This window comes from Crinia signifera, chromosome 3 (genome assembly GCF_055691185.1).
Source record: "Crinia signifera chromosome 3, ASM5569118v1, whole genome shotgun sequence".
Lineage (NCBI taxonomy): Eukaryota > Metazoa > Chordata > Amphibia > Anura > Myobatrachidae > Crinia > Crinia signifera.
The window spans coordinates 166,977,555-167,001,198 of NC_139219.1; the positions used below are offsets into that span (position 1 = coordinate 166,977,555).

Consider the following 23,644-nt stretch of genomic DNA (forward strand, 5'->3'; position numbering starts at 1 on the left):
CGTTTTTGTACCTTTCAAAACGGGTTTAATGTGAATGGTACTAAAAAGGGTATTATACCGTTTACAACATGCAGTGGGAAAGGGGTTTCAGGCTAGATACGTTTTAAAGACCCATTTCACAATACCGGTTCTTTAAACGTTTTGGCAGCGTGAAAGCGGTGTAATTCGCGGATGCCAGAAAATTATTTTTGAAAGAACCCCTCATTGTCTGCAGTGATTTGTAGAAACCTAATTTATTATCTCTGGGACTGATTCTGATTCACGATGTTGTATAATGTGTCGGAAACATGCCTTGTAATATGTCCCAAGCAATTTCCTTGCTTATCAAATTTTTCGAAAGCGCCTTGAGGCCTCTTGGACAAAGTGCTCTACATAAATAATACCTACTAATTACTGACTCATGTAATATGACGTGTACCGCTGTGCACCGCTAATAATGACTGCATGATTTACAAGCTTTAATTGTAAAATTGCTAGTATCTAACTTGTGGGATGCATTTTTTTCATGTTTGATCATGTGAATAGAATACTGTTAAAATCATGTTTCTAACTCCACCTGCATGAAATCTTTGAAGAAAAGAATGAAAATGAGAGATGAATTACTAAATAAATACATAAATTAGAGAAACTCAAGCATTTGCTTAATACAGTAATTAGATTATTAACCTGTAAATAAGTCTTGAGCTTAATGAATGTAATCGGTTACATCATTACGTATGCATTATAAGATGTAATTCTCATGGCTATTGGTAAGCTGGTGCAATGATGACTCGACCCTTCACTATTTATTATTGTATTTATTAACAGTTACTTCTATAGCGCACACATATTACGCAGCGCTTTACAGAGCATAGTTATGAGCAAAAATTACAAATTACAGTACAATATGTGCCACTGATTACATATTGATCAGCACTTAATTGGCATTGTGGCTTTATTACATGGCGTTCTATTTGTATCCTTTAACATAGGGGAGGTTTTGTTCTATGGGATGTGACTGATGATTAGAGTGCACTACTTGACAGCTCATCTTTTCTGATTTTCCTTTGCAACCCATAGAGGTTCGCAGAAAAAGTGGCAAACCTTTGCTACCATGTTCAGCCACAATGTGTTCCATCACTTATCGCAGTAATATCTGGCATCACATAGCCTAGTATAGAGTCCTCCCCTATATGGCTAAACATTAATGAAGCAAAATTTCTGGTGATGAGTATCTCCTGGTGTGTACACCTACACATACAGCCATGGCCAAAAGTTTTGAGAATGACACAATTGTTTACCTGCTATGGAAAGCTGTTCAGAGCATCGAAAATCGCTGGGCAGGGGGAAAATTGCTCAGTGTGTATGGACCATTACTGAGATGTTTCTTTGTCAGATGGTATTCTGAAGTTAAAATAGAAGCATTTCATATGTGTCAAAGGCTTTAATTGACAATTACATTATGTTTATGTAAAGAGTCAATATTTGCAGTGTTCACTCCTCTTTGATAAGACCTCTGCAATTCTCCCTGACAAGTGCTCAATCAACTTCTGGACCACATACTGATGGCAACCCATTCTTACCTAATCCATGCTTGGAGTTTAAAAGAGGTTTGGTGTGCTCCCTAAGGTGCACAGGCATGCACTACCAGTTTATTGTCAATGTGATTGTGTGATATGATTTTTCATTGTTATTAAATATATTGTATACTCTTTCATCAAACAAGCGCCACTTCTCTTTCTTGTTGCTTAATGCTTGGAGTCCACCTGCCTCTTGAAGATTGATCACAAGTTCTCATTTGGAAAAAGGTCTGGGTAATTTCCTGACCATGAGCCCAAAATGTCGGTTTTGTTTCCTGAGCCAATTATTTATCACTTTTGTCTTATGGCAAGGCACTCCGTCATGTTGGAAAAGGCACCAAACTGTTCTTGGATAATTGGGAGAAGTTGTTCTTGGAGTATGTTTTGGTACCATTCTTTATTCATGGCTATGGCAAAATTGTGAGCGAGGCCACTACCTTGGCTGAGAAGCAATGCCACACATGAATGGTCTCAGGATGCTTCACTGTTCCCACAGAACTGATATGTAGCGCTCACCTTTCCTTCTCTGGATGCACCAAACAATCTGAAAGGGGATTCAGCAAATTAATTTACCCCAGTTCTGAGCAGTCCAGCACCTGTACCTGTTGCAGAATATCAGTCTGTCCCTGATATTTTTCCTGGAGAAAAGTTGCTTCTTTGCTGCCCTTCTTGACACCAGTCCTCCAAAAGTCTTCGACTCATTGTGTGTGCAGATGCACTCACACCTGCCTGCTGCCATTCCTGAGCAATCTCTGCACTGGTGGTGCCCCAAATATGCAGCTGAATCAACTTTAGCAGATGGTCCTGGCTCTTACTGGACATTTTTGAGTGCCATGAAACCTTTTCACAACTATTGAAACACTGTTCTTGAAGATCTGATAAATGGTTGATTGAGGTGCAAACTTACTAGCAGCAATTTCCTTGCCTGTGAAGCCCTTTTGTTCAAAGCATTGATGACTGCATATGTTTTCTTTTTTCTTTCATAGTCCAGGCAAACAGGGGCTTTATAAGTTTCAATTTATCTGATCACTATTCATGGCATGCTGCAGACTTAGCGAAAATTAATATTTGTGTCATCCTCAAAACCTTTGGCCATGGCTGTGTAGCCATGGCTGCTTTCACAGTGGAACTGTCAGCGTGCACAAGAAAAAATACAGGATGATAAATAAGGGAAGCGCAAAATGAATACCATATGTGGGGATTACAGAGCATTTGACCCATCTCACCTGCCCAAAAACAAATTTATAATAATAATAGAAAAAAAAATAGCAGTATTTGAAAACTGGGAAAGTCAAGTTAATTAAGAGTATAACAACAATATCAAACTATCTATTGCACATAATACACCTAATACAAAAAGGTCACCGATAAAATAAACCTCTCACTCAGGATAGCTTTTTCTCTCAGAACAGTGAGGCACATTATGGGAACTACAGTGAGCAGGTGAATATCTTGTATAAGTAAGATGTACATACATTTATGAACAGTGTGGATCGCGGTTGAGTCATATGCGCCATAGTAATAGCCTCTTGGATGGAGTTTGCAACTTCTCTAATTGTTTCTTTTTATTATTTGATTAATTGGTATTGGGAATTATGTTCAATAATATTTTAAAGTTCCTAAAAGGACATATTTTGTAGTTTGCCTTTAGAATTTTACAGATGACCTACAAAGTCAGCATTGTAAGGTTGGGTACACATCAATAAGATATATTCTATTGGCAGTGCACACTCTCCTGCAGTAACTACCAATTTGCCTGAAGATAATGCATGCGACCCTCAGTAACATACAGTTGGGCATACATACTGCCCAATGTATGGTATGGTACTATTCGGCTGGAAATTATATTATGATGATATCAGTTAAGTGTGTATTCCAAGGTTGTGTACACATCAGAATGTGTAATGAATGACTAACCGGTATATTCAATACGGGCGGCGGTGAGGGGAGTTTGTACGGCGAGGAAAAGCCATCCTTGCCGTATTGAATGTTTTGCAAACATCCTCGCTGTCAGAGGACGACTGATTACCTTAAATGGCAAGTTTCGCCGCAACGAGCCCTGCCATTTTGATGGCCTTACTGAAAAGAACCAGCCAGGTGGAAACGGTGAGCGAAGTGGACGGCATTGAATACTCTGGTGGCGAGCTATTGGCACTGCTTGCAGTATAGCAGGGTTGCCTACCTGACCCTCTCCTTCAGGGAGAAAACGCTCTGTTCCTGGCTTTCCCAGGTAATGTATGATTGCCGTCACCTGTGGGGAGCTAGATAATTAATAAGAAAGGTGTTTCACCACAGGTGATGACAATCATACATTACCAGGGAAGGCCAGGAACAGAGCGTTTTCTCCCTGAAGGAGACGGCCAGGTAGGCAATCCTGCCATATAGCTCACCGTCAGGGGCTCGCTGCCCGCATTGAATATACCTCTAAATGACCACGATCCGTTCCTTCATTACACTGCACCAAGTCACATGCAGTATCTTTCAATTGGCCGTGCATCACAGGAATGTGCAATTGGGCATATCCACTGCCCAGTATTCACAATATGTCATTCTGATTCACCTGGAAATTACATATTGTGCAGATATCATCCAGGTGTGTATACATCCTAAGTTTATTTTAATAACTGTGGTTTATTATTGTTTGAAATGATGTAACTTTGCTTGTGACTGTTATTTCTAACTATATTTTTATATATATAGATGGAGGATGACTGATCACTACATGAGTAGAGTAAATGGAACACTTCAGTTATTAGAACAGTTGGACTTGATTGGGAGAACCAGTGAATTAGCAAGACTGTTTGGAATTCAGTTTTTACATGTTTTAACCAGAGGGTCACAGGTAATGTAATGCATAGGGGAAGTAATTGCTGTTTTTTCTGTTTAATTCTCCCGCGATTCTTCCTATTTGCAATGAATAATTCCTATTAATATTGTGATCTACAACATTATTTGTCATTTTTTTTTATTGCATTTTTAGAGCAATGTCTGGTAAGAAAGCAGCAATTCAGATCAGGCCTCATATGTAGTTCATGCAGCTGCATTGTGACTACAAACAGAACGTTCTGTTCTTATAGCGATAATGTATCAGTTTACCGATAGATTCCTAAACTTCACATTCATCATTATTCATGTTTGTGACTATTCATCATAATCACACATTGCTGCCACTCTGCTTCCATTCCAACAACACCTTTTATTTTTGTAAATTGCCTGTCCTGATATAAAGGGTTTACAGCTAGGTGCTGATTTTCCAACCATTGAAGAATTGTCACTTTTCAAAGATTTTAGGTTAAATTTATATTCAGCCTATTCAGTTATATTGGCGAAAATCTGTCATGGTTGGGAAACGCATGTTTTAACCATTTGAGTGCCAAGTGAATTAGTCTAAATGTGTGTGAATATTGCCAAGCAAACATTTGTATTTATCATATTGACCTGTAATGTTTACCTTTCTCCTTCATACTTCATGGCAGCCAATACATTGGGTTCATCCCTCTCTCTCTCCCAATTAGACAGGTAGTTTTTTCCCCCTAGGATCCGACTCCTCCTCTTCCTTATCCTATATAACTGAGCACCTCCCCTCTGACCATAGTCTTTTTCCTGTCTCCTCTATCTGTAAACAGGTAGTTAGGTCAGTTAGTGTAGGTAAGCATGTTATATGCGGTGGCCTGGCAGCGTGGGGATGGCGGTGCCTTAACCCTAAGACATTGATCCTGGCCGGAGGCATGGATCACTCCTTGCTCCTTCAAAATACTATGGGGATTGGCGGTGCCTTACCCTGGAAGAAATGTGCAGAACGGGTGGAACCTTTTGCCTTAAGTGTTCTGTATACGGGACTCACCCGGGAGGCATGGCCGGTAAGCGGTGCTGGGCTGGATGCCTGTGGTGGCTTGGCGGAGCAGTGGAGAGAGGCAGCGTGTCCGGCGTGGTCACTATTCCCGGCGGTGGTTTATAGCTGCTCCGCATAGTAGCGCCGTAGGGAAGTGACGCGCATTTCTGGCGCGTTTGCACACGGTCTGCGTTTTACAGCAGGCCGTGTGCGTTTCAAATACCGGAAGTGCCGGTATTTATAGCACCTGGCCGGTGTAACAGGCGCTGCTGCTTATTCACAGCTTGGAAGTGGATACTAAGTGCTGCACATCATGGAGGATGCCTCTCCTAAACCTAATATACCGCTGCCCAGGTAAGTCCTCTTTGAGGACTGGTTCTTTACTTTTTGCTGAGGTTAGGAAAAGGTAGTTAGTCTATCTCTTTCTCGTTTTAGTGTGCCTGTGGTTACAAAAAAGAAGTCAGCTAAGAAGAGAATGGATAAAATTTGCCCTGAATGTGACAAATCATTTACTGGTGAAAATGTGTTGTGTAGAAGTTGTCTGCAGAAGAAAGACCCCATGGAGAAAAGAATGTAGAGTACGTTAAAGCGGTTACACATATTAACATCTGTGTCGATGAAGTCAGGAGTAGCCATAGCATCCCTTTCTAGGGCATTAAGAATTTGGTGTGCCTCATTGCAAGATGACCTGCAAGACAGAGCCTCTCGTGACCAGATGAGCAAAAGTCTGGCGCAAATTCAGTTGGCGGTGGATTACGTCTGTGAACAGGGTGCGAAGAAAGGCGTTGTTAGATGTATTGGATTTCTCTGCCAAGAAGGGCCCTTTGGTTAAAATCTTGGGTGGCAGATTCTCACTCCAAGAATAAGCTTGCAACACTTCCATATGAAGGTGCCTTTCTATTCGGAAGTAAACTCGATCAGATGATTCAGAGAATATCGGTGGGCAAATCCGTGGGGTTTCCTCAGGATAAGAGAGGCAGGTTTCTTCCTATTCCAGTAGGCAGTCATATAGACAAGCCAGATCATACAGGCCGGGAAGGCAGTTTCGCAACAGGTACACTTCAGGTACAACGCGTGCATTTTTTCGCCAATACATTAAAAAGAGAGGCGAAAGTTCTTGCACAAGTCAGAAGCAGTGACGCCAGATGTCCCATGGAACAGGTCCCAGTAGCAGGAAGGCTCTTGGAGTTTGCTCATATCTGGGAACAAAGCATCAGAGACAAATGGGTGTTAGAGATAGTAACCGAAGGTTACCGTTTGGAGTTTCTTTCAAAGCCAAGGTTGGCGAAATATTTAAGTTCCAGAGTTCCTCTACTAGAGACAGAAAAAGAGGTCTTAAAGTTAAGTTTGCAAGCTCTGATCGACACAAATGCAGTCGAAGAAGTCCCAGAAATAGAAAAGGGGATGGGATATTACTCCCGTTTGTTTGTTTGTTATAAGCAAGGTGTCAGGCGGATTCAGAACTATCCTCGACTTGAGGAGTCTGAACGATCGTCTAAGAAAAAAGAAGTTTCACATGGAGACAACCAAATCTATTTTGATGGGTATCAGAAAATACAATTATCTAGTAGCAATCGATTTAAAAGATGCGTATTTTCACATTCCCATTTTTCCAAGCGACAGAAAGTATCTGAGGTTCGCCATAAAAGAGAAGCATTTTCAGTTCACATGTCTGCCGTTCGGCCTAACTTTGTCCCCTCGAGTCTTCACGAAGGTTCTGGTGGTGTTAATAGATAGATTAAGGAAACATAAGATCTTGATATGGGCGTATCTAGACGACATCTTGATAGCAGCTCAGTCCGAGGAGGAAAGTATTATCGCAAGAGATTACACCATCAAGTTTCTTCAAGACCACGGGTGGATGGTCAATTGGGAGAATAGTCGGCTCATTCCTTCACAAAATATTCAATTCCTAGGGCAAGATGGAGGATGAGGCCATTGCAATGGTTCCTTCTAAGGTTCTCCAGAAGTCGCACGTCATTGGATCAGATAATAAGAATTCCAAGCACAGTAAGATAATCCCTAGTGTAGTGGGGTTACGAACTGCTGAAAGAAAGTGGTCACTAGAAAGTCCAACATTCGTAGTAATAACTACAGATGCCAGTGCCTCCGGTTGGAGGGCACATGGGTTCGGAAGGTCGTGCCAAGGAAAGGTGGTCGATGCAAGAGAAGGAGTTGTCATCAAACCACAGAGAATTGAGAGCGGTGTGGCAGGCGATGAAATTCTTCGCAGAAGATCTCAAAAGGTCTCATGTTCGAGTGTTTTCAGACAACATCACAACAGTCTCTTATATCAACCGTCAAGGGGGTACAAGAAGTCGAGTGATGTTAGAAGTAGTAGAGAACATAATGTCGTGGGCCGAAGCAAATCTCCAGTCTATCTCAGCGTTGCACATTCCAGGAGAGGAAAATCAAATTGCAGACTTCTTGAGTCGCAGTACATTAATTCCAGGCGAATGGGAACTAAAACAGCTGATAATCGAACATTTTGGCATGCCAGAAATAGACCTCATGGCGTCGTCAGTCAACAAGAAAGTTCCTTGATTTTTCTCCAGGTACCCAACGCAGGGATCATGCGGAATCGATGCCCTGTCGCAGAGGTGGAACTATGCCCTAGCTTAAGTGTTCCCACCTTTCTCCCTCATTCACAGGGTGCTGTGGAAAATCAGGACAGAGAGGTGTCAGGTGATAATAGTCTTACCATTCTGGCCCAGGAGGGCTTGGTTCCCGATGCTGGAGAGTATATCGGTGGCAGAGCCCCTGTTTCTGCCAGTATCAGTGGATCTTCTGTCCCAGGGACCAGTCAGATGTCAAGACCCTCAGAAGTTGTCATTGACGGCGTGGAAATTGAGAGGCAACAATTGAGAGAGAAACATTTGTCGCCAGATGTGATTGAAATACTTCTTCAGGCTAGAAAAAAAAAAACGTTTCATCCGCTATTTACTACAGAGTCTGTAGAATATTTGCGAAGTGGACCGAAGATAAGTTTCAGTTTCCAAAGGCAAACATGTCGCATGTGCTGCAATTCCTATGTGACTGCTTCAACAAAGGGTTGGCAGTGTCTACACTGAAAGTGCACATATCAGCATTAAGTGTTTTGTTGGACCGAAAACTTGCTGATCATAGTTTGATAAAAAAAAGGTTTGGTCAGGCTATTAAGAGAATTCATTCAAGAATTCCATCTATGGTTCCACAATGGGATCTTAATATGGTCCTGAATGGACTCATGTCAGCACCATTTGAGCCATTAGATAGAGCAAATCTCAAATTTATGACATGGAAAGTAGCCTTCCTAGTGGCGATCACCTCAGCCAGAAGGGTTGGTGAACTTCAAGCTCTGTGTATACAGGATCAGTATCTGAAGACATTTCCGGACAAAGTGGTCTTGAAGACCAAACCTTCTTTTTTACCAAAAGTAATATCTTCTTTTCATTTAAATCAAGAAATCATATTACCTTGTTTCTATCCGAATCCGTCAAGTAAGAGAGAAGAGAATTTACACACGTTGGACGTGGTTAGAGTCATAAAAATTTATTTGGACAGGTATGCAGCTTTCAGACAGTCAGAGAATTTGTTTGTGATTCCGCAGGGTGCAAAGAAAGGATTTGTTCCGGCAAAACAAACAATTTCAAGATGGCTTAAAAAAGTACAGAAAAGTAGGGCGTCCAGTCCCTGAGGGTATTAAAGCACACTCGACAAGGGCAATGTCGGTCTCATGGGCGAGAGAGGCGAATGTGTCAGCCAGAGAGATATGTCAAGCAGCCACTTGGTCCTCTCTACACACGTTTTCTAAGCATTACGCCCTGGATGTGGCGGAAGTGCGGTTTGGAGGTGAAGTCCTGAGGCAAGCGTTGGCTTGAGGTATTGTATAACCCTCCCTACTGCTTTGGTACATCCCAATGTAATGGCTGCCATGAAGTATGAAGGAGAAAGCAAGGATTATACTTACGATAATACCTTTTCTTCGGAATACTTCATGACAGCCTATATTTTTTAGCCCTCCCTGTTTCTGTTTTTTCCCTAGGATCTGGGCGGAGACATTCAAAAGACTATGGTCAGAGGGGAGGTGCTCAGTTATATAGGATAAGGAAGAGGAGGAGTCGGATCCTAGGGGGAAAAAACTACCTGTCTAATTGGGAGAGAGAGAGGGATGAACCCAATGTAATGGCTGCCATGAAGTATTCCGAAGAAAAGGTATTATCGTAAGTATAATCCTTGCTTTATATTGGAAATAAAATATTTTTTTACATATTTTTTTATATTAGAAATGTGAGCGACATTGGCATTTTTAGAAAATATTTGCACATTTCACAGATTTTTTTTATTTTTTATTAACCCCTTCCTGACAGAGCCAGTTTTTGCGTTCCTGACAGAGCCCTTTTTTTCAAATCTGACATGTCTCACTTAAGTGGGGATAACTTTTTTTTGCTTTTACTTATCCCAGTGATTTTGAGATTGTTTTTTTCGTGACACATTGTACTTCAAATTAGTGGTAAATTTGGGTCGATACAGTCTGTGTTTTTTTGTGAAAAATACCAAAATGTCGTAAAAAAATGGAAAATTTAGCAATTTGCAAAATGTTAAATTTTCTGCTTGTGAGACAAATAATCATACCACTCAAAATAGTTAATAACTAACATAGACCATATGTCTACTTTATGTTTCCATCATTATTTCAACTTCCTTTTAATTTTTTTGGACACTAGGAGGCTTACAATATGAATAGCAAATTCTCAAATTTTCAAGAAAATTTCAAACACTGATTTTTTTAGGGACCAGTTCAGTTCTGATGTGACTTTGAGGGACTTGTATGTGAGACACCCCCATAAATGATACCATTTCAAAAACTGCACCCCTCACAGTATTCAAAACAGCATTTTGGAAGTTTGTTAACCCTTTAGGTGTTTCACAGGAATTAAAACAAAGTGTAGGTGAAATTTCAAAATTTCATTTTTTTTGCAGATTTGCAATTTTAATACATTTTTCTAAGGAACACAGTACATTTTACTAGAGAAATGTGACTAAAAATTGATTCCCCCAATTCTTTTGTTTTCATAAATATCCTATATGTGGCCCTAGTGTGCACGTTGACCAAACCACAGGCTTCATAATAGAAGGAGCACCTACTTGATTTTGGAGCCTCCTTTTTATGAGATTATTTTTTAGGCACCATGTAGGTTTCTAGGCACCATAAGATGCTAAAAGTTAGGAACCCCCCACAAGTGACCCCATTTTGCAAACTACACCCCTCAGGGAATTCATCTAGGGGTATAGTGTACATTTCAAACCCCCAGGGGTTTCACCAATTGTGGTACAACTGGGCAGTGAAAATGAAAAATTATTTTTTTTACACAAAAATGCAGTTCTGGCTCCAAATTTGTCATTTTCAGAAGGTATGAAGGAGACAAAGCACCCCAAAATCTGTGCCCCAATTTCTCCCGAGTACGGCAATGCCTCACATGTGACCAAAAAATACCATTTGGGTGCATGGCAGGACTCAGAAGGGAAGGAGTGATTTTTGGATTTTGCAGCTCAGATTCTGGTGGAATTTTGGTGGGTGCTATGTCGCATTAGCAAGACCCCCCAAGCACCAATACAGTGGAACCCCCCCACAAGTGACCCCATTTTGCAAACTACACCCCTCAGGGAATTCATCTAGGGGTATAGTGTACATTTCAAACCCCCAGGGGTTTCACCAATTTTGATACAAGTGGGCAGTGAAAATGAAAAATTACATTTTTTTACACAAAAATGCAGTTCTGGCTCAAAATTTTTCATTTTCAGAAGGTATGAAGGAGAAAAAGCACCCCAAAATCTGTGCCCCAATTTCTCCCGAGTACGGCAATGCCTCACATGTGACCAAAAAATACCAGTTGGGTGCATGGCAGGACTCAGAAGGGAAGGAGTGATTTTTGGATTTTGCAGCACAGATTTTGGTGGAATGAATGGTGGGTGCTATGTTGCACCAATACAGTGGAACCCCCCCACAAGTCACCCCATTTTGCAAAGTACACCCCTCAGGGAATTCATCTAGGGGTATAGTGTACATTTCAAACCCCCAGGGGTTTCACCAATTTTGATACAAGTGGGCAGTGAAAATGAAAAATTACATTTTTTACACAAAAATGCAGTTCTGGCTCAAAATTTTTCATTTTCAGAAGGTATGAAGGAGAAAAAGCACCCCAAAATATGTGCCCCAATTTCTCCCGAGTACGGCAATGCCTCACGTGACCAAAAAATACCAGTTGGGTGCATGGCAGGACTCAGAAGGGAAGGAGTGATTTTTGGATTTTGCAGCTCAGATTCTGGTGGAATTTTGGTGGGTGCTATGTCGCATTAGCAAGACCCCCCAAGCACCAATACAGTGGAACCCCCCCACAAGTGACCCCATTTTGCAAACTACACCCCTCAGGGAATTCATCTAGGGGTATAGTGTACATTTCAAACCCCCAGGGGTTTCACCAATTTTGATACAAGTGGGCAGTGAAAATTAAAAATTACATTTTTTACACAAAAATGCAGTTCTGGCTCACAATTTTTCATTTTCAGAAGGTATGAAGGAGAAAAAGCACCCCAAAATCTGTGCCCCAATTTCTCCCGAGTACGGCAATGCCTCACATTTGACCAAAAAATACCATTTGGGTGCATGGCAGGACTCAGAAGGGAAGGAGTGATTTTTGGATTTTGCAGCTCAGATTCTGGTGGAATTTTGGTGGGTGCTATGTCGCATTAGCAAGACCCCCCAAGCACCAATACAGTGGAACCCCCCCACAAGTGACCCCATTTTGCAAACTACACCCCTCAGGGAATTCATCTAGGGGTATAGTGTACATTTCAAACCCCCAGGGGTTTCACCAATTTTGATACAACTGGGCAGTGAAAATGAAAAATTACATTTTTTTTACACAAAAATGCAGTTCTGGCTCAAAATTTTTCATTTTCAGAAGGTATGAAGGAGAAAAAGCACCCCAAAATCTGTGCCCCAATTTCTCCCGAGTACGGCAATGCCTCACATGTGACCAAAAAATACCAGTTGGGTGCATGGCAGGACTCAGAAGGGAAGGAGTGATTTTTGGATTTTGCAGCACAGATTTTGGTGGAATGAATGGTGGGTGCTATGTTGCACCAATACAGTGGAACCCCCCCACAAGTCACCCCATTTTGCAAAGTACACCCCTCAGGGAATTCATCTAGGGGTATAGTGTACATTTCAAACCCCCAGGGGTTTCACCAATTTTGATACAAGTGGGCAGTGAAAATGAAAAATTACATTTTTTTACACAAAAATGCAGTTCTGGCTCAAAATTTTTAATTTTCAGAAGGTATGAAGGAGAAAAAGCACCCCAAAATCTGTGCCCCAATTTCTCCCGAGTACGGCAATGCCTCACATGTGACCAAAAAATACCATTTGGGTGCATGGCAGGACTCAGAAGGGAAGGAGTGATATTTGGATTTTGCAGCTCAGATTCTGGTGGAATTTTGGTGGGTGCTATGTCGCATTAGCAAGACCCCCCAAGCACCAATACAGTGGAACCCCACCACAAGTGACCCCATTTTGCAAACTACACCCCTCAGGGAATTCATCTAGGGGTATAGTGTACATTTCAAACCCCCAGGGGTTCCACTAATTTTGATACAAGTGGGCAGTGAAAATGAAAAATTACATTTTTTACACAAAAATGCAGTTCTGGCTCACAATTTTTCATTTTCAGAAGGTATGAAGGAGAAAAAGCACCCCAAAATCTGTGCCCCAATTTCTCCCGAGTACGGCAATGCCTCACGTGACCAAAAAATACCATTTGGGTGCATGGCAGGACTCAGAAGGGAAGGAGTGATTTTTGGATTTTGCAGCTCAGATTCTGGTGGAATTTTGGTGGGTGCTATGTCGCATTAGCAAGACCCCCCAATCACCAATACAGTGGAACCCCCCCACAAGTGACCCCATTTTGCAAACTACACCCCTCAGGGAATTCATCTAGGGGTATAGTGTACATTTCAAACCCCCAGGGGTTTCACCAATTTTGATACAACTGGGCAGTGAAAATGAAAAATTACATTTTTTTACACAAAAATGCAGTTCTGGCTCAAAATTTTTCATTTTCAGAAGGTATGAAGGAGAAAAAGCACCCCAAAATCTGTGCCCCAATTTCTCCCGAGTACGGCAATGCCTCACATGTGACCAAAAAATACCAGTTGGGTGCATGGCAGGACTCAGAAGGGAAGGAGTGATTTTTGGATTTTGCAGCACAGATTTTGGTGGAATGAATGGTGGGTGCTATGTTGCACCAATACAGTGGAACCCCCCCACAAGTCACCCCATTTTGCAAAGTACACCCCTCAGGGAATTCATCTAGGGGTATAGTGTACATTTCAAACCCCCAGGGGTTTCACCAATTTTGATACAAGTGGGCAGTGAAAATGAAAAATTACATTTTTTTACACAAAAATGCAGTTCTGGCTCAAAATTTTTAATTTTCAGAAGGAATGAAGGAGACAAAGCACCCCAAAATCTGTGCCCCAATTTCTCCCGAGTACGGCAATGCCTCACATGTGACCAAAAAATACCAGTTGGGTGCATGGCAGGACTCAGAAGGGAAGGAGTGATTTTTGGATTTTGCGGCTCAGATTCTGGTGGAATGAATGGTGGGTGCTATGTGGCATTAGCAAGACCCCCGAAGCACGGTGAAATTATGAACCTAATAATCCATAGATGTGTGGTATATTTTAAAACACTCCTTTATACATAGGCCGGGTTTGTCGGGGCAAGTGTCACACTGGAAAATAGTTTGCTTTCTTATTCCCTTTTTATAGCAAACTTTGCACCTTTTTTGTGTCCTGCCCTTTTTTCCAGTGGAGGGGATTTCATCAGGAAAATGCTGCCCTGGTACAATACGGGGGCCAGTACTAGAAGTACTGGGGCCCTCTGCCTGCTGGTTCCCAAATATTAGGCCCTTTATGACTTCCTCTTGAAAGTGCATAAATGTCCCCCTCTGGCCGGTAGAACGGAATAGCACGTAAGCGTTATACAGTGCCATCTGGATGATATACACGGCCAGCTTCTTGTACCAGATTTTTGTTTTCCGCAGGGCACTGTACGGCTTCAGTACCTGATCTGAAAGATCCACTCCGCCCATGTACCTATTGTAATCCAGGATACAATTAGGTTTTGAGGTGTGGGTACTGGTACCTCGTACAGGGACGGAGGTGGTACTGTCTCTGTGAATTGTTGTCAGTATAAGGACATCCCTCTTGTCCTTATATTTGACCAACAACATATTTTCGTTGCATATTCCCCTGCTTTCACCCCTTCTCATTACTTGGGCAATGTGCGTTTTTGGGAGGCCTCTTTGATTCTTGCGCACAGTACCGCAAGCTGCTGTACCTCTTGAACCAAGGGCCTTAAACAGGGGGATGCTGGTGTAAAAGTTATCCACATATAGGTGATAACCTTTATCCAGGAAGGGGTGCACTAAATCCCAGACAATTTTTCCACTAACACCTACGAGGGAGGGGGGGCATTCTGGCGGTTCAATTCTTGAATCCTTCCCTTCATATACCCTAAACCTGTGAGTGTACCCTGAGGTGCTTTCACACAGCTTATACATTTTTATGCCATACCTTGCCCTCTTACTGGGAAGGTACTGGCGGAATTTAACCCTTCCTTTAAAATGTATAAGGGACTCGTCTATGCAAATGAATTTATCTGGGATGTACATGTCTTCAAATTTGGCACTGAAATGATCAATGACCGGCCTGACTTTGAATAGCCGGTCAAAGGTGGGATCATCTCTGGGTGGGCACTGTGCATTATCGTTGTAATGCAAAAATTTAAGGATCGTCTCAAATCGAGCCCGGGGCATGGCCATACGGTAAAATGGGGTGCTGTACAGAACATCTGTACTCCAATATTGCCTAATTTCTGGCTTTTTAACTATGCCCATATGAAACACCAGACCCCAAAACGTCATCATCTCTACTGCATCTACAGGGGTCCACCTAGCAAATGATGACGTGGGGTTTTGAGCAATAAACTGCTGGGCATATAAATTAGTTTGGTCCACCATTAAATTTATAAAATCATCAGAGAAAAATAATTTGAAAAAGTCAATTTCTCTGAGACCTGTGGAATCAAATTGGATTCCTGGCATGGCCAAAAACTCAGGAACCTGGGGCTCAAAATTGTCTGGTGGTGGGGTCCATACGAGATCAATTATTGGGGGGGGGGTCTCAGCTGCTCTACGGGGGCGTCTTTGAGGGGGACCCTCATCACCAGAGGAGGAAGAGGAGCTTAAGGCGAATCCTTCAAATTCCCCGCTTGCATCACTGGCTGTGTCAGAGTCAGAAGCAAGCATGGCATATGCCTCCTCCGCTGAATAAATTCTTCTGGATGACTGGGATGACATTTGGGATGCCATTTTTATTTTTGTGTTACTGGTAGTGAAATGTTTCAACACGTGTATAGTGTAGGGGGGGGTACAAACTTTATTTCAACCCGGGGGGTATGTAGTGTGTATGTAGTGCAGAAAAAAAAAAATACTTTATACAAAAAAAAAAAATTGAAGGGGTTAAAAAAAAAAAAAAAAAGGTCCTGCGCCAAAAATTGAGCACAGATGTTGGTCAGTAACGTCCGTCACTGAACAGCGCTCAAAGGCAACAGGAATTTGATCAAAAAAAAAAAAAAATAGATCAACCCTGTGCCGAAAAAGATGATCAGTGATGTACGTCACTGATCAGCGCACAGCGGCCACAGGACACCCACAAAATCACAGTGTGTGTAAAAAAAAAATTAAAAAAAGACCCCACAGCACACACAAAAAAAAAAAAAGGTGATCAGTGATGCGACACTGATTACCAGTGAGGGGCAGCAGGTGCACAACCTTTGGTGCAACTGACAGTGCAACTGGCAGGTATATATAAAAAAAAAAAAACCTCTGCACCCCCAAAAAGTTGCTGATCACCTCAGATATAGTGATCAGCACAAAAGGCGGGGGCAGCAGACACAAAATTTAGCACTCTCTGTCACTATCTCTCTCTATCTCTCTATCTCTCACTATCTAACACTCTATGACACTGCAGCAGCAGCAGCAGCAGTGACAGGTATATATATATATAAAAAAAAACCTGCGCCCCCAAAAAGTTGCTGATCAGTTAATTTATACTGATCAGCACAAAAGGGGGGGCAGCAGTCAGTTATATAAAAAATATATAGCACAATCTGTCACTATCTCTATCTCTCTCTCTCTCTATCTCTCTCTATCTCTCTATCTATAACTATCACACTGCAGCAGCACAAAATATAGCACTCTCTGTCACTAGGCCTCTATCTCTCTCTCTCTATCTCTCTCTATCTCTCTCTCTATAACTATATCACACTGCAGCAGCACAAAATATAGCACTCTCTGACACTATCTCTCTCTATCTCTCTCTATCTAACTAACGCTATTACACTGCAGCAGCACAAGTTCACAACACAGGAAGTCACAAGTAGCAGGATCCAGGAAGCATCCAGCACACTACAAGCAGTGATGAAGCAGGCAAGATATTTGCAAGGATCAGGTAAGTATTTTGCAAGGTTCTGGTCAGTAGATCGCGGCAGCTAGGCACGGTGACCGCACTGCACGCAATTCCAGACCGGAATGGCGTCTGCAGTGCAGTCACCGTTAGTTTAAACCCCCCTCCATGGCTGTGATTGGTCCGTCGGTCCGACGGACCAATCACGGCCTTTGGGGGCGGGCGGGGTGAGGTGGGGTGACACCAGTGTCACCCTTACACCCCGCGGTGATTGGTGCTGTACTTTACAGCACCAATCACCTCCGATCGCGTGTCACCGGCGAACGTTATTCGCCGGTGACACAGAAAACGCTGTAATTGGCTGTTCACACTGAACAGCCAATCACAGCGATCGCCGACGGGGGGGCGGCATCGCAGCCCCCCCTGGGCATGCACGGACATGTCTGCTGTCAGGGACAGCAGACATGTTGAAACTGTCACCGCGTCTATAGACGCGGTGACAGTTAAATGCCATGACGTACATTTACGCCATGTGTCGGGAAGTACTTCCCGACCATGACGTAAATGTACGTCAATTGTCGGGAAGGGGTTAAAGCGCATCGGCGGTAAAAAGACTAGTTCAGTCCTAATTGAATACCCCCCATAGACTGCTTGCTGCTTTTTTATCTAAGCATACTAAAGCTTTTTCTCTGCAACAGTGTATTACACAGACCTTCATTTTTATACTGTTATCTGTGAGGGGCCAATGCTGAGATGTCACCTCTTGGCTATCTCCGTGCAGAGATTGTGCTTTTGCTTAGTGCCTGGGGAGTTCTACATGGATAACATGTGTTCTATATTTTCCCTGTCAATGTGCAGTGGTTACTAGGAAGCAAAGCTAGGTGCAAAGTGATTTATTAAAGAATGATGGATGTCCAATCTGGGATGGGTACTCAAATTCAGCCACCCTGTCATCTACCACAAGTGTATTAGGTGATTTGGTGCCACTGACTATTGGGGCCATTGGATTAAACTGGTTACTCACTAACCATATTACCTGAGCACAAGTGTGATGTCCTCCATTGTAGGGTGATAAGTGACTAAAGTTTCCCACACTGGTATCGTAAACCACACAAACGTAAACACCACTTAAAGGTAGCGATGGTATATATTACACCCCCCAACCCACCACTACCACCAATCCTCGCACCCCCACAGTGTGTATGAAGTCTGCTGCTGTTCTTATAAGGGAACCCGAGGACATGTTGAGCAGCTACAGTAGCTCAGAAGGAGAGGTTGTGGACGCTCCAGTCTGATGGTGATGAGAAGTGAACTGAAAATACAATAATAGGATGATTTATAACAATAAGCAGATGAGAAATCAAGGCTCAATCAGAAATATCAGCAAAATCAGTTTATATAGTATCAGAAGAAAAGATCCTGGAGGCATAGAGAATAATTTCATGAACTGTGCATAATTGCCGTAAGTTGCACATTTCTTGAAAAGCCCACAATGGATGACAGCATTTGCTAAGGCTTATCCTGAAAACCTGCTAAGGTACATCTGGTTTGAAGGTACAATAGTTTCTGAAAAAAACTGTCCTATGTCCTTAAAGGGCCAGCAATAGGTGACAGTGTCTGCCGAGGCTTATCCTGAAAACAGTCTTGCAATGTATCAGACTGCGAATGAGAGAGTCTATAAATTGCTGTCCAGTAGAGGGATAGATGAAGAAGATGCCTCTGCTGTCAGGGAAGTACAGGCATAAGTGTCTATCAGCTGACATTGCAGGACCCAGTGCCAAACTGCTGATGAGAGGGCATCTAGGAATACCTTGTGTGAGACAAGCCAGATGGTCTGTGTCCTGAGTGTGTGCAGGATACAATGTTGCAACTGCTGCTGCTGAGCTCCAAGTGAAGGTGGAATTCAATTGTTAGACATGCCCCCAGCTGTGAAACATGCTAGTCCTCATCCATCCTGTTCTGACGGCATAGACCAGCCATAAGACTGAGAGATTTCCACAATAACACGGAGCTTAGCAGCATTGTATCCTGCACACACTCAGGACACAGAACCTCACGCTTGTCTCACAAGGCAATTCCACCCTTGGCAGCAGTAGCAACATTGTATCCTGTGCATTGTATCCATGAGATAGTCTAATAACAGGACTATATACACATGTGTTTGCTTTTGTTTTGTTTTTATGTTTATGGACATGGAGATTTCTTATTTTAAAAGCCTTTAATAAAAGTTAAGTTTTATCAAAAGTCACACACCAAGAAGTGCCCCTAGCAAAGTGTCATCTCTCTCACATTCATTGGTTTGTTTGATCACTGTTGTTTCCAATTGTAAAGCGCAATGGAATATGCTGCACTATATATAAGAAACTGTAAATAAATAAAGTAATTATTAGCCAGTTTTGAGTCTTACCAGCAAACTGGGTTATTACATTTAGTTGGCTATTCATAATTATATATTCAGCCCTCATCAGCTACCAGTCACTCTGATTGATAGGTAGTGAAGGAAGGGTCCAGTGTGGAATCAAAACTTTCCTATCTACTAAATGCATAGTAGTGTAAGGCAATTGTGGCTGTGATTTCTGTTCTCCTATAGCTCCAGTGTACCTACTCCGGTTTCTTTGTGCATGTAATATGTTCTCTTCATCCTCTCTTATGGTAGGAAGCATAATACAGCAATACTAATGACTTCTTTCTTATTTGCATAGTACCGAGTTGAGTCAATGATGCTACGCATTGCAAAGCCGATGAATTACATCCCAATAACTCCCAGCAGCCAGCAACGTTCTCAGATGAGAGCCCCACAGTGCATCCCGCTTGTGATGGAGCCAGAGTCTAAATTCTACAGCAACTCCATTTTAGTGTTGGATTTCCAGTCCTTATACCCCTCCATAGTGATTGCTTACAACTACTGCTACTCCACCTGCCTGGGGAACATTGAGAATCTGGGAAAGTAAGGACCACAATCATAGGCAATCGACTTACATTTTGTTTTTCTAAATAAAATAAGGTGCACACTTGATTTGCGGATGCCACTGTTCTTTAGCTCATGCATAATGTGTTGTATGCTTATGGGGGTTAGACCCCTGCTTATGCAAGCTTATTCTATGGGTCTGCATGGGAATTCTGTCCTTTTACCTGGCAGTAGTTGTGTAAATATCTTTACTGATGTGTTTATATTTTTACTGTATTATGGTTACAGTTACTTTGTGACACATTATTTACTGCTTGTTTTTCAGATGTGAGGACTTCCAATTTGGCTGCGCATCTTTATGCGTTCCTCCAGATCTACTCTACCAGTTACGACATGATATTACAGTATCCCCTAATGGAGTTGCTTTTGTTAAGGTAAAACCATGGTTCAAAACATAAAAATGTGCCTTATAATTCAAAAACTCCTGCAGATACTGTCTGTTACCTACTTTCACTTATCAATTGTAGGACATTTTTTCTGCACCAAACTGTCTCCGGTTGTTCAGGTGAAGCCCTGAAACAATGTTATACCTAGCTATTCTCAACTGAGTTTTGATTGGACAGGACACCGGTCCACTGATGACAATCATCGTGTTGGAGCACACCACTTAAACACGTGTGGCATATTCAGGCACTGTTTGAGTAGCTTTACATTTACCCAGTAACCATGTTTAATATTATGTAATAAGACAAATAAAGATCTGATGGAAATACTTAGACTATTAATCTACAGTGCACGGTGCAGAGAGAGCAGCATTAGCCATGATTCCCTGTATGCTCCCAGCAGTAGTAGCACCACCAGTAGTATGCATGGCCAGACCCTAGCAGGTGTGCGGCAACTGGTCTAACTTGCGAATACCTCTGCCGGGTAAGGGAGCTGGCCAGCAGGTTGGGAGAGCCGTGCCACCCGGTTCTTTACTATTCATACTACCGGTGGCATTGCTGCATGTCCTACAGTGTGACAGGCTGTGGCAGCCAGCAGCCCCATAGCACAACAGCATGGAGAGCAAAAACAAGAGACAATCCATAAGGTGGGAAGAGCTTATGAAACGCCATTACAAATTCCAGAGTGACAGCCAGGCTATATAGTTTTTTTTCCACCATAGCATAGAATACACTTGTCACCAAGAAACAATTTGCACATCCATATTTATTGTATAAACAATGAGAACTACTGACCCCCCTCCCCTCCACCCCAATAACTAGTTAAACAATTTAAAGTTTCCAGTTTGCTTAATTAGTCCATAGTTACTCACCTTCTGAATCACTGTCACTGACCCTCACTAGCAGTGTCTTCCGCCAGCGGATGTCGTTGATGACCTGAGGGTTGTGCATTGACAGCAACATAACTGGTGTACACTAGACAATGTGTCCAATATGGCTGCCTGATCCGCTTAATTGAATGACATATAGTCTAGTGCAGGCATGGGCATCGTGTGACTCTCAAGTTGTTGTGAGACTACACATACCAGCATGCATTGCCACAGTTTTAGCATTGACTAATAGCAAAACTGTGGCTAGGTATGCTGGTACTTGTAGTTTCCCAACAGCCGGAGAGCCACAGGTTGCCCCTGAGTGTACCAATGGGAGAATTTTGAGAGATGGGCGCTCTACCTTTGTGCCGGCTGCTAGGTCGGGTTTGTCCAAACCCAGGGAAAATGTGATGAAGGTAATGATATGAACACCATCCTCAAAGGGGAGTGGCCAGTCGACATACCACCACCCCACACCATCCAATATCGCACAGCCCCGATACTTAGACACACCAATGTGTGTCTATGGTCGACACAACCAGTGTCCACCCTTCTCCACCTTTTAATTAACACATGGACCCATCAGGTTCCCCACAGAACGCATCATGCCCGGTTGTATTAGAGTACATGTAATCAAAAAACCTTGCCCACGATGGACATTTACCCCTTTCAAAATACATGAATGACAAAGCATGCAGCTTTTGATGGACAAGCACACAGACCAATGGACGCCCTCCTCCAAGGGGCGTGGTCTGCTGACCACCTTTATAGAGCGGGAACACAACACAGAGCATCATCCTTGAAAAAGACCCCAGAGGGGTTGAAACGCGTTGGACACCATTCCTACCACTACAGCGGTCTCCTCCCCACCGGGAGTCCAGCCCGTGTTACTCCAGTGACCCTCAGAACCCGGCGAACGTACAGCAGTGGGACCCGGAAGTACTGAGGTCATTGTGGAAACGACGCAGCCTCTACACTGGTGCGTCTGCACGGCTGTGCAGACACCAGCAGGACACAGCCACACTCAGCACGACGTGGGACGGCCGGACAGAGGACACCACCGGGTATCAGGTAAGTGTTAGGTGCACCGCTGAAACCAGAAGGAGGACGCTCTGGGTCTGAGCGACACCTGGACACTTCCCATGACCCATTGGAACTTTCCATCTACCCAGCATAACCAGAGCGGGCACTTGTGACTGTTTCCTCTCCACAGCTCACCCCTAATCCAGGACACACAGACCGATTTCACCGCAGGAGGTGAAGCGGTGTCTGCCCTGGTACCAATACCACCCCATGAACTTGGACATTTAGGCTCTTGCAGCCAGACTTTTGCCCTCCCCGCATCCCTCCACGAGGGTACCCCTCCCCACCCCATATACCCCACATGTTTGTATGCCGCCAATACATCCATGCCACTTGTTAAATAAATAATTGTATTTTATTCATATACATTACTGTCATAATTTCAGGGGCATCTATCACACCCATTCTGCACTGGGCACAACCTATACCAATACCCCATCAGCAATCTGCTGATTATCAATTTATCACCTGAGTGTACCAAGCTTAACACTCTGCACCTTGTATATTTTTTTATTTTAAGCCTAGGCATTCTCTCAACATCTCATGCATTCATCAACCATCCTCCACACTGTGTGTTGGAAACTGCTGTGGAACTACACATCCCAGGATACCCAAACAACAACACTGATGCAAGACATGCTGTAATTTGTAGTTCCACAACATCTGGTGTGCCACAAGTTGCCTACCACTGGTGTAGAAGATGGTATATGGCTCCCTGCTGTGAAGGATCTAATGAGATCGTTCCAGCAGCCCCCACGGCCCATGCATCACTCAACGCATGTGCAAATAGGACTCCAGATACTAAACCCGGAAGCCTGATCACCAGAAATATTGGCTCTTACCGCAAGAGCTGTCCTTTTACTAAAATCTTAATTCATACGGCATTAATATATGCTGATATGCAGTGCCGGGATGCAGCGCTGTATCCCTTCCAAAGAGTTCAGGGTGTTTGATTACCTATTTCTTTAACATCTGTGTTTTTTTCCATTACTGTAGGCATCAGTCAGAAAAGGGGTGCTGCCACGAATGCTGGAAGAGATTTTGAAGACTCGAATAATGGTGAAACAGTCCATGAAAGCATATAAACATGACAAAAGCCTTACACGACTGCTTGATGCCCGCCAGCTAGGGCTGAAATTAATTGCCAATGTCACATTTGGCTATACTGCTGCTAACTTCTCTGGGAGAATGCCTTGTGTGGAGGTAAGAAGGCATATGTTTATTGGATCATTTGAGCAATATAGTGCAGCAGGAATTACATACAAATACCATCTCAATGTTGTACCCATAAGCGAGCCATTCTGCACAGTATTGGCCGTCCTAGAATGGTGGTAAAGTGAACAAGAGTGGTACAGGCGTTCAGTGAAACGCTGGATGTTCTCATACTGAGAGAATGAACAGCAGGAGGAGCTTTCATTTGTGTTGTATTTGAAGTGATT

General features: G+C 42.9%; 1 protein-coding gene across 1 annotated transcript in view; it reads left to right on the forward strand.

Moving 5' to 3' along the window:
- Positions 1–23,644, forward strand: part of REV3L (REV3 like, DNA directed polymerase zeta catalytic subunit) — a 182,452-nt gene that overhangs the window by 139,055 nt on the left and 19,753 nt on the right. Inside the window, exons 22-25 of the mRNA XM_083176894.1 lie at positions 4,260–4,401; positions 19,605–19,849; positions 20,136–20,244; positions 23,202–23,408. Coding sequence (XP_083033020.1) covers positions 4,260–4,401; positions 19,605–19,849; positions 20,136–20,244; positions 23,202–23,408 — 703 coding nt within the window. The remainder of the gene's footprint in view (positions 1–4,259; positions 4,402–19,604; positions 19,850–20,135; positions 20,245–23,201; positions 23,409–23,644) is intronic.